This window comes from Diadema setosum, chromosome 7, assembly GCF_964275005.1.
Source record: "Diadema setosum chromosome 7, eeDiaSeto1, whole genome shotgun sequence".
Classification (NCBI taxonomy): Eukaryota; Metazoa; Echinodermata; class Echinoidea; order Diadematoida; family Diadematidae; genus Diadema; species Diadema setosum.
In genome coordinates, this window is record NC_092691.1 from 30884712 (window position 1) to 30897364 (window position 12653).

General features: G+C 39.5%; 1 protein-coding gene across 1 annotated transcript in view; it reads left to right on the forward strand.

Moving 5' to 3' along the window:
* Positions 1–12653, forward strand: part of LOC140231175 (superkiller complex protein 3-like) — a 44108-nt gene that overhangs the window by 12890 nt on the left and 18565 nt on the right. Inside the window, exons 17-28 of the mRNA XM_072311322.1 lie at positions 257–341; positions 2234–2265; positions 2738–2838; positions 3370–3472; positions 4666–4758; positions 5090–5176; positions 5927–6050; positions 6656–6734; positions 7420–7481; positions 7843–7968; positions 9171–9245; positions 10424–10568. Of these exons, the coding sequence (XP_072167423.1) occupies positions 257–341; positions 2234–2265; positions 2738–2838; positions 3370–3472; positions 4666–4758; positions 5090–5176; positions 5927–6050; positions 6656–6734; positions 7420–7481; positions 7843–7968; positions 9171–9245; positions 10424–10568 (1112 nt within the window). The remainder of the gene's footprint in view (positions 1–256; positions 342–2233; positions 2266–2737; positions 2839–3369; positions 3473–4665; positions 4759–5089; positions 5177–5926; positions 6051–6655; positions 6735–7419; positions 7482–7842; positions 7969–9170; positions 9246–10423; positions 10569–12653) is intronic.

Sequence of the window (12653 nt, forward strand, 5' to 3'; positions counted from 1 at the left end):
TTTCATTGCAACTGATTGACAGTATTGCCCTACAACATTTGCCCTACAACGTCGATGTAGGGCAATTTGTCAATCAGTTGCAATGAAAATTACATTCTTCAATCAACCTTGGTCCAATTAGAAAAGACTGATCAGATGATCATGATGATTTTGTATTTAATTATCAAAAAAATCCCACTTGATTCTGAAAATTGTATTTGTTCCAGTGTTTGCGATCAGAGCTTAAAAATCAACTTTATTTCCTTCTTTTTTATAGGCACTGTCTGGAATGCCTGGCTGAGGCATACCTCAGTGGTGGGAGTTTTGAGTCTGCTCACAAGGCCTTCTCAAGAGTTCTGGAGGTGAGGCTGTTCATTCACTTGCCTGGTTTATTCTCATTGTTCCGTGCTGGATGTGGGCGTAAAGTTAGACTTAACTTATTTACCCCTCGGTGTCGTCATTACATGACATTAATAACTTTTAGTTAGGCGCTGTGCAGTATAACATGGACAAAGAAATATCCCTTCGGGGTTGTATTTGTTCTTGTCTTGACTCCAGAACCTCTCTAGGTTAGACTTGAAACTATTCACAGATGGGCTGTCAACTACAAATGATGGCAACTTATTCCACTCACTAATAACTCTTTGAGAGAAAGAGCACTGTCTCACTTTGGACTTTACATGTTTCTTCAGTATCTTAAATTTATGACCACGCGTCCTTCCTCCAACTGAGAACTCAAAAAAATCTGAGGACTTCATATCATCAATCTCATTCACAATCTTAAAGATCTGTATCATATCGGCGCTATGTCGTCTGTATGCCAATGAAGGCAATTTCAAGTGTTTAAGTCTTGCTTCATAACTCAAAGGTCTGAGTGGACGTATCATTCTGGTAGCTCAACGCTGTACATTCTCTACTTTTACAACATTCTTCTTCCAATGAGGATGCCACACTGATGAACAATATTCTAATGTCGGTCTAACAATAGACTTGTACAGTTGAATAAATCCTTTGTCATTGAAAGTAGAAAATGTACGATTGATAATTCCAATCCTACAATTCGCTGCAGTACAAATTGTATCCACATGATGAGTAAAATCTAACTTCTTGTCATAATTTACTCCAAGATCTTTTACATACGTAGCTACTGGAATGGGCGGGTTTGTTTCATCCATTTTATAATTGACACATGGGTTATTCCTTCCATAATGGATAACTTTACACTTTTCCTGGTTAAAAGGAAGCTGCCGCTTTTTTGACCATTCCATCACTCTAGTTAGTTCAGCTTGCAGATTCAGTACATCATCATTATCATATATCTGTGAATACAACTTGGTATCATCAGCAAAGAGCTTAACTTCACATCTGCCACTTAACAACACATCAGGAAGGTCGTTTACGTATAACAGAAACAAAATCGGCCCCAAAACACTACCTTGTGGGACTCCACTAGATACTGCAGTTTGTGAAGATGAAACACCATTGACCACCACTCGTTGTGATCTTTCACTTAAAAAAGACTTAATCCACTTCAAAAGATTCCCAGTGATCCCTTACGTTTCTACTTTCCTAATCGGTCATTCGTGAGGTACACTGTCAAACGCCTTACTATAATCTAAGTATATACAATCGACGTTTCCTCCATTGTCTAATGCTTTTGTCCAAGTTTCTGATACAGATAATAACTGTGCACCACGGCTTCTTCCTTTTCTAAAACCATATTGCTCCTCTGTAAATAACAGATTTGAGTCCATGCGTTGTACAATCTTGTCTCCGACAATGGTTTCCATTAACATGCAAATATTACTAGTCAAACTCACCGGCCGATAATTATTTGGTTTCTTCTTATCTCCTTGCTTGTAAATTGGAGAAACATTAGCATTCTTCCATGAAAGGAGTATAGTTTCCTACTTGCACATTTTATTTTTTTTTGTTTCAAACTGAAGTTCATTTTTTGTGGTCTTTGTATCTCTCGTGTACAACATTAAAGATTCAAATTGTTTCAGAAACAAAATATTCAAATCAGATATTGCTCCTTTTCTTTTGGTTGGTTGTTTTTCCAAGACAAGGACCTAGTCTGCCATTCAAGCAAACAACTGATTTCACAAGCTGTGATATTGAAATTGATGATTCATTTTAATTTATGGCAATAATGTGCTTTTCTGTGAGAATGATTTGTATTTTCATACAAATGCGGTTTAGATATAAGCATTAGTCCAACTCTAACAATATTTTCTTGCATTCATTTTGATAGATGGATCCAAATTCAACGTACTCCCTGTTCAAGTAAGTGAGATTGTTTTTCAGATGTAAGCTGTACATGTGAATAGCTCTTTCAAGGTTTGAGAAATTCTTATTCTAATTTAGTTTTTTAAGAAAATTGAAGTAATGTTAAGTATTGCAAGTGAACAAGTTTACAATTTGTAAAGTATTGTGATTATCATGAAACAAGTGAATGTATCTACAAAGATAGCCATATTTCTTTACTACAAGTCTTTAATCGGTGCACTGTACACATCAAAACACCGCACATTCAACCTCTGTTGTAGGTAAATAAGAATTATTATTTTTGGGGGAGAAAAAGTACTGATTTCCCACCCTTGAAATGATATTGTGTTGCAGGAGGCAACATCTTTTCATGTTGTTAATTTCATGAAAATCTGTGGACTCTCAAAATTTGCCAAAATAGAAGCACGGCAAAATAAAAGGCATATGCAGAACTACAACATTTTTTTTTTTCAAATCTTACATTTGACAGGATTGGCTGGATCAAGCAGACTAGGGGCTTGTACTCAGAGGCAATTACTGTCTACCAGGCTGTCCAGGAACTCTCACCGGACTATGTCCCAGCATTGACTGGTGAGGGTGATGTGCAAAATTTTCTTTGCTGCTTTTCACATCGACTGTTTTTTCTCCCCTACAAGTGATTATGTTCTCTTCTGTTCGAGAGGTTGTAGATTTCATAAACCAAGAACCTATATTGTCTAGTTACCTTGTACATGTATCTCTAGTTGACGCTATTCCTAATTTTTGATAGAATTTGTGGAACTGATGCATTATTATGAAAAAATGCCAAATACATAATATCATATGTGTTGTTTTAGAGAAAGCATTATGTGATCTTAAATTTGTCAGAGCAGTTATAATTGATCGAAGTAGGTATTAAAGTGGAAATGTGTGTGGATGTGTTTATGCGAGTGTATTCATGTGTGTGTACGTAAACCTGTAAATGTCCATACTGGTATGTGTGTGTGCTTATGTTTTTCCTTAATCTCACACAGTCAAATTATGAAAGATTGCCATGTTTCTAGAACCCTGCATGACAAATGACATGCTGCAATCAGGGGTTGGTGATGAGTGTTCAATCCACTGTTGCACCATGCCTTGTAGGTCAGGGTGAGACCCACCTCCTGTTGGCAAGGGCAGGCCTCAGGGAGTTCTTCCATGCCAGGGCTGTATCCCACATTCAGCAGGCTGTCAGCGTCCTCACCCGGTGAGTGCTTGGGGTCAATTGGCGATCTTCTTGATGTTAACCTGTTAAAGACGAGTCCCGAGTATACTCACGCAGGTGTCTATGGGAAATAATGACATAAATGGTATCCCGGGGTACCAAATAAAAATCAGCCATTTTGTTGAATTATTTATTTTTTAAAAAAGGTTGACCCTGGGTGCCAAAAAGAGGAAATTATGGGAATGACTATGTACACGCACACACAATGCATGCATTTTTCTCTGGCTGTCCTCGAGTGGACGTGACGTGGCGCCACACAACGCAGTAATCCGGGTTACTACGGTACCCCGGGGTAACGCGTGATGCATCAAATGCATGTTTTAGCAAAATCAGCCCATCCTCGGTGGGTTACCGTTATTCAGGGCTGGCATTTACAGAGTACACCCTCAAATGCTTTAATACCTTTGTGGCTGCTTGAGAATGTGTGCAGCCTAACCCTTTTATATCATGCTTTGTTTGGTGATGAGCATGCACACTGGAGTGCTTTCTTTGCTAATTGGCACAAGATGTCTTGGAAAGTAATTGTCTATGAGTAGAGATCACCTAATCTCTATTGTGTCTCTATGGCCTTTGTGTTGGACTGAGGCATATATTGCTATGCTTGAGTGGGTTTCCTAACCTTTAACACTAGGTCAAGTTTGGCTGTATCCCTGAATACTGATGGGAAGGATGGCAAGTGAGACTAAGTGCCTGTGCACATAAAGGATGAAGTTTCATACTGAAATAGAAAGTTGAAACCCTTGGATTGAAGTGGAACACCAGTAGTTCCTGTAAATTAGGCAAAGAACTAATCTTGTTCACAGCTTTTGGACTGAATTTTCTGTGGCATCTTGAATGACAGGAATTACCTTACAACATCAAATGTGATCATAGAAAGACTTTTAGGATGGGAATATCCAACAGTTAAATGTGAATGGTTGATTAGAGTGATCATTAGGAGTTTAGAAACTTTTGAGTTGAATTCACTTGCGTAAATAAAGCAACATCTACATAAAATGTGGATGTAAGTTGTGTTGTAAGGATACATGAATAACACTACCTGGTAATTACGCTTGAGAATTTGTATGCAGATTATTGTATCTCAATACCCGCTAGATGTGGGCTGTACATTCTTTGTGACATTTTAGTGTACTTAAGTTGGAGTTGAAATTGATGTTGTGTATGTTTTCTCATAGTGCAATCCTCCTGCGACCAGATCTGAGTAGCGTGTGGAAACTTCTCGGCGATGCCTGCACCCTGGTAGCTCCCTTACATGACAACCTCATCAGGTAACAGGTGGAGAAGAGTAGAATGTTACACTGTGTTCTTGTTTGTGTGTGAATGAATTGTCACATGTACATTGTAGGTTGCAACGCTAGTGTGCTGGCATGGGACAGTGCGTGTGGCACAAATTGTTCTTTTCATGTTTATCAATATTTTCGCTCGTTGTCAATTTTTTTTGTTTGTTTTTTTGATTGAGAGCCTGTTTGTGGAGTTTGCGGAAGTAAAACCACTGTAAAAAAAAATGCCAGTGCACACCTAATGTTGTACATTGGTTATAATAAGTAGAATCCTGTAAATACCAAGATTGTGTCTATGAGTCGTCGACATTTTTTGCAGCATATCAGTTGATGGAGCCCTTCAAGGAGTGCAGGAAGGAAGGAGTGTGACGGTGGGAAAGGGGAAACTTCTGGCCTTGGGTGGAAGGTGAGCCACAAGCCTTGTTTTAATAAAGTATACCATGCTCTAGAGTAACTATCTCTGTTTGCGACAAGGTGCCTATTTGCGGCAGGGGCAGTTTCATTCATTGTTGAAACTGCTCAATCAGGTGTGAGAGTACTCTCACTTCCCATAACTGGTGCGAGTAACTCTGCTTTTGTTCTATGGTGTGGGACTAAGCGCACCCGATGCTCTATAGCTGTTTCATTGATGAATGAAACTGCCCCTGTTGCATAGGCACTCTGTTGTAAATGGGGAAAATTACTATAGGAAACTTTAATATATAGAGTAATACCATACAAAGAGGATGGCAGAACTGTCATCAAAATTGGAAATCAAAATGAGAAGATTTATATGGAACTGGAGTGCAGTGTCACAATGTTTTCTCCAACTGCTGATCATATAGAAGTTGCAACCTTGTGTAATGGAGTTTTAGCTGGGGTAATCACATAAATAACTCACAACTCTTTCATTGGAATGTGCACGGGGCCACTAGAAATTTATGACAGACCACCAAATGTTTAAAAAGTTAACTTTCGGTGGCCCGATCGAGTAACTACATGTAAATCCAAATGCATTGTTACGTATCACTTTATTTTGGGCCAAAACATTCCTTTTCGGCCCACCAAAATGTCAAATTTAAAAATATTTTAATGGCCTGAATGGGCCACCGGAGAATAAAGTTAGTGTGGAGCCCTTGTTGTAGGTATACATTTTTGTGCTTGCTTGTTCTACTAGATGTTACGGCAAGGCCATAAGGCACCAGGAGGACTGGTCCAGCCTGTGGCATGACCTGGCAGTCAGCTACCTCCACCAGTATCAGTGGAAGGGAGAGAGGAAGCTGGCGAACAAAGCCCTTCAGGTGAGGCTGGGCACCAATATTCACCCACAGTCTCCAAGATTGAGTGATAGTCCACTGAATACATGCCACAGTGCATCTTGTTCCAGTGTTCAATGGGTTAAGCCTGTTTATCATCTCCCCGTCTGTGGCATGACCTGGCAGATAGGAGATATGGAAAATGGATATCCTTTGTAAGATCTTATTGATTTTGTTTCATTTTATTTTGGGCATAACAAATTATCCTGAACATCTTTGAAAAGACAAAATGCAGTACTGTGTCACTGTGAATAACACTCCGGACTCCCAATCGCAAGACCCGAGTTCGATCCCCATCCAGTGCTTATGTTCTTGGGCAAGATATTCTTACCCACCATGTCCCTCTCAACCCTGGTGTATAAATGGGTACCTAGCAATGCTAGGGTAATAATAATGGCAGGGCCCTCTGGTAGAACACTTGGAACACTGAAGAAGCTACCCTGGGTAAAGAAGACCTTATTATCATATCTAATTCCATCCTCCAAATTGCTTCTGTATAGTGCATATATGTAATACAAGTTTTGCTCAGGTACAATCATTGTATTCTCTTCTGTGAGTGCTCTCTGTCACTTTTCTCTCGTATCATGCAGTGCATCAAGAAGGCCATTTCTCTGGACACAACAAACTACATCCACTGGACATGTCTGGGGGTCGTAGCTGCCCAACCCGGTGAGTCTAGAGGGTTGTAGAGTATCAAACGGGAGAGGTGCAGCACAAAACATTGAATCCATTTCTTGCACTTTGGAGAACCACAGGCTAATTGGATTATATTTCCTGAAACCTGATATACCCCTCACAGCATGCCCCCCCCCCCCCAAGTTCAAACAAATTTGAGTTGAAACGGAATGGATGCTGGCAGCCCTGACATGTCGCCGTCCACCATGAAATCCTAATAGAGCTTTCAATGACATTATTATAATTTGCCAAACTTTTAAACTAATTTGAAAACCTCACCACAGATACAGTGAGAAAGCTGGCAGCCAGATAAATAGTCTTGAGAAAACTGGCTTCAGAATATAGATGTACAGTCGAGCATGCAGGAAATGGGACATTGAAACATTCACTTGTAGGCCAATTTAAAACACGATACAATAGATATGTGCATTCTCGAAAAAATATAAAGTTTAGAATATTATATGGGTCAGAGACAGTTCAGTTATCAAACTATCAAGTTTTGAAAATATAACAAATTTCCTACTTCTCAGCCACATTATTGTTTGTCCAGACTGTCATGTTGATTTCTTTTGAATGTCTGAATTAATCAGAGTATCCTGCTGATGGGGCAAATATTACATATTTCCAGACTGCAACCTGTCATTGATGTACATTTCCATTCACACCTTGTAATTTTCAGCCATTGATGATCCTGGACTGGCTCAGCATGCATTCATAAAGTCCATCCAGTTAGAGCCAAAGGTAAGATATACTGTACATTGATCATTTCATATGTTTTGTGATTTGTTGTTGTTACTTATTGTACGTTACTGATATTTACAAAATTAACAACACGCCAGAATATGACTTGAAAATAACTGTTGTTGTTTGTTTCTTTTTGGTATTCCATGGTCAAAATTATTGGTTATATAATTTTTGTGAAGTTTATGTTTCTACAATCTTATTATTTTTTTTCTGCTGCAATTAGAGGGAGCATACATGTAATTATGGGTTAATCTTTCTGCCAACTTCACATTGCACGAGAGAATGGGACATACCCTGGTACTAGACGCAGAATTACAAATTGATTTTACTACTTGCTGTCATTTGCTTTGGTATTCAGAATGCGATGGCTTGGACCAACTTGGGCACCCTCTATCTATCCCACGGCAATCTGGAGCTCGCCAACAAAGCCTTCGGTGTGGCCCAGTCTCGCGATCCAGATTATGTGCATAGCTGGATTGGTCAGGTAAGTCTGCGTCGCTTTCCTACCAAAAACTATAGACTCCCACACCCCATTTTTATTGCAGAAAAAAAAAAGAAAAACAAGAAGTGAGCTGCTGGACCCACTTTGAGAGCCCCTGTGAAGAATGAATGGCTGTTGTGTTATATATGGCCATATGAAATTTTGCTGTAACCATCTCTGTTGTTGTGGGTATCGATTGCCCAAGGTTATCCTCATACATCAATTCATATCCATTTCTCATTACATTGACCTGCATGCTGTATTACAGCATTACACATTACTGTATACGCCAAATATTTCGCGAGGTTTTTATTTTCGCGAATTTCGCGAGTCAGGTGCTCTTTGCGAAATTAAAGACACGCAAAAATATTGACACTGATCCCCGATGTGCATGTGACGTACGCGTGTACTCTTCTCCGTTCAGTACAGGACTCCACAATCGCGAATTTAACCACTCGCGAAATCGTCAGGAATTCTCGATTCGTGAAAATTTAGACTCGCGAAATATATGGCATATACAGTGTATGCCAAGACATAAAAGACCCAGTAGCATGGGGAGACATGGATTGCCCAATAGAATTGATCTTCATTCGTTGCTCACAAGGGTACACACAAATAGTGTCCATCAGCAAATGTGTGCATCGAAGTGTACACTGACTGTAACAGTCAACTTCCATCGAGATTCTTTGGCTATGTGTGCCAAAGACTTTGTACATAGAGATCAGTGATACGGCTGTACACAGTTCATTACAGGATTCTCATATATATATATATATATAGTGCGAGAGATAGTTCCCTTCCCAAACGTTTGTGGTGCCTCATTGTGGGTAGCATATAGCAAGATCGAGAGCAACGTCCGCCTAATTTCTTTCAATATATATATACATATATACATAATAACTTCTGAGCCAGGCCAGCCTTACAACTTCATGATATCCCCACATCACCAAATCTTTGAGACCACATCATAACGGATGAACCAAAAATATCTGCTTCCGAGTCAAGTAGTGACTGTTCTTTAAATAATTGCCAGCGTGTGGCACATTAATGTCATACCAAAAGTGGCCCAGACTTTCTCTGTGGTCCTCAAAATGGATTTGACGGAAGCTAACCTTTGCTTGAACATGCCACAAGTGTTGACAATCAAATATATACTTTGTCATGATGTTATTGATGTTACTTTTTCTTTGTTAATGTGTTGCTAGGGAATGATTGCTGAAACCATGGGCAGAGAGGAAGCGATGGATCTATACAGGCACACCACAGAGTTGACAACACATGTAAGTCAAAGTTACCTCATAAATGCTTTTGTGTATTTTGAATGCAAAATGCTAGACTTCATAGACTGGAATCCATCTGCAGTGCATTACCTCTTTAATATTACGACACATAACATTCATTAAAGTAAGCTGCAAAGAAATAATGCCATCTTTTGATGAAATCAGTCTTTCAAACTCTGCCAGTCAAGCAGTAATGTTGTGACCCTTGACTGTTTAGCCTCTGTAAGAACTGGCATTTATTTATCTTTTGCAGGGCTTTTCATAACATATCACAAGCATAACATTGAAGTATTTAGCTTGTTGTACAGCTGTAGGTATTGTGCTGTGGTGCATCCTTAGCTCATTCACGTAGAAATGGCTCCTCATTAGCATTTAGTTAATCTCGACAAGACATGCCATCAGTGTAAGGTAGAAAGTGCGTGTGAGCATAATGCCAAAAGTCACAGTTTGACAAAAAACAACAGATGATGCAGTTGGGACAAGGAGAAGGAATCTATGTATATTTGTGGACACTTTATGGCTTTCAGACATCTGTGCTTTATTAGCAAATTTAACTCCTTCTGTGCCCAGGCATTTAGCTTAACTTGCCATGCTTTTTGTCAGCGTATAGTAATCCTTCCAAACATGACCTAATTGTAAAGCTTACAAGCCGACTCAGGTATAACAATGTACCTCAACCCAACAAGGAGGCCCTGATGACACAATGGGATTAGTTGGATTAAGTAATCTCTATTCATTGGCAATTAGTTTCCAGACATCTGAGCCAATTGGCGATGAAAGCGCTCCAGAGTGTGTGTGCCAATAGGTGAACAAAGCACAGGAAGTGTTGAGAAAGTGACCTGTGTGGCATTGAATGTGACCTGTGCTGAACCACTGATCTCTATAAAGAAGTATCTGGATATCTCATTGGGCAATGGTTTTGAAGCCACAGGACTGCCATCTTACCATGCACATCGCCCACACACTTTTGTACAGAGCTCACAACATCACATGATCTTTGTGACACTCTCTGCTGAAAAATCCCTTCAAGTACCCAAAGAGTGTGCATGGTAACATGGCGGCATGGCGGCTTCAATTGGGACAATGCGATATCCATACACTTCCTCTCGAGATCAGTGTGCTGAACACAGTTCTGTTTGAGTTTAATATCATCCATTTTGTTTGGCTACCACTTGCAGGTAGAAGGGGGCCTAGGCTATGCCGACCTGGTCTGTGGCACCATCCTGGACCCAGCCCTCGACAAGAGATCCGAGCTCTACCGCTTCAACATCACCCAGATGAGGGCTGTTCCCGCAGCAACAGCTGCCATCGGCAAGGTGGCTGGTACGTCAGTTACTCTGAGAGGATGCCTGACGATACTTTGCAAAGCAGGCTGAATGTGGTGCATTGAATACATTCTATGATTTTTTGACTTCTCTATGTTCACAGACAGGGATGTGTCAAAAAATACTTGGTACTTTTGCAAGGGTATCAATACCACAAAATGTATAAGTACATCAACAGTTGGTGCAAATATATTAAAGGTAGGGAATCCCATTTGCATGCCTCAAATGAAGAGTTGTATACATACAGTGGTATGTTGAAGAGAGTATCATTTTAGAAACTCCCATGAAGTATTGAAAGTGGAAGGTAACATTTAGTACATTTTTATTGACCGTTAGATTTTGAATTGAATTTTTTTCGGGGCTCACCGTAAATTCCAGTACATTACTAGGCTACCTTTGCATACCCATGCACTGCATGTGTGTCCATCATGTATATTTTGTGAAGAAAGTTCATCAAAACTTACAAACATTTTTATATACATTCTTGCCACACACTCTATATGTTATTACATCAGCTCTTATATACTTGGGTACCTAAGGGGGGGTCACCGTGCATCCCCCCCAGGACTCCTCGAAACTTACATTTTCAGGATCCTCGTGACATACTAAAACATAATCAAGATGTTAACAGGAACGAAAAGTGGCTGTTCTAGGTGAAATTTAATGTATTCTATTGTTTTTCATAATTTCTTATGTATTTCTTTGTTTTTAAACTTTTTCAACTTTTGTTTTTTCTTTGTTTTTCTATTGGAAATTGTCACTGACCACTTTTCTACCATAATTAGCACAAAATTAATCAATGAAAGTGATTAATTGTAAAAATAATCAGGTTTTCATGACTTTCATGACAGAGCACTGTTTTCCATAGGAAATGTACACAAAAGCACAAAATTGTGCCCGTTTTGGGACGACATTCCGTTACAAAAATGGGCGTGACTTCGCAAAAGTATACGCGGATGTTGCAAATTTGGTCTCAAAAGTTGTGCGAGACTTGACCAAACAAAGTCAAGAAGCCTCGCGACAGATTTATAGCGCGAAACTTCGAGGGGGGGGGGGCGGATCCCCCCACCCCCCGTCCTTATGTATGTATGTAATATATAATATGTGCTTACATGTAGGGCCTACATAGTAGGGTACCTAAGGGGAGGAGGGGGTCACCGTGCACCCCCAGGACTCCTCAAAACTTACTTGACTTTGTTTTGTTCAAGTCTCACGCAACTTTTGAGACCATATTTGCAATTTCCCCGCATACTTTTGCGAAGTCACGCCCATTTTTGTAACGGAATGTCGTCCCAAAACGGGCACAATTTTGTGCTTTTGTGTACATTTCCTATGGAAAACAGTGCTCTGTCATGAAAGTCATGAAAACCTGATTATTTTTACAATTAATCACTTTCATTGATTAGTTTTGTGCTAATTATGGTAGAAAAGTGGTCAGTGACAATTTCCAATAGAAAAACAAAGAAAAAACAAAAGTTGAAAAAGTTTAAAAACAAAGAAATACATAAGAAATTATGAAAAACAATAGAATACATTAAATTTCACCTAGAACAGCCACTTTTCGCTCCTGTTAACATCTTGATTATGTTTTAGTATGTCATGAGGATCCTGAAAATGTAAGTTTCGAGGAGTCCTGGGGGGGATGCACGGTGACCCCCCCTTAGGTACCCGACTAATACTTTTAGATTTGTGTTTATAGATAAGAAATACAGAAGACTGCAACAAAAAGGCTTAAGTGTGGCTGACACACAGAACTACTGAGTAGTTGAGTTTTGTGCATTATTCAAATTGTAGATAACTGTTGACTTCCAAATTTCTCAGCAGTGGCCTAAACAAGTCCCCTGAGGTTCATATTTAATGTTTTGCTGCATTTTGGGAGGTCTGTAAATGGTATCCCCTACCTTTAAAGGCCAAATTTCAGTTTGACTGTAAGACAAGTCAAGCAGTTAGAAACAAAATTTCATATCCTGGGCTTGAAAGCGAAGCATCAACTATTTAGTCTAAGGGTAAGAAGATCTAGTTTATATTGAAATGTGTGCTGCAGTCTTTATGTTTTTTTTTCCCCAACCAGTGTTTCATTCTC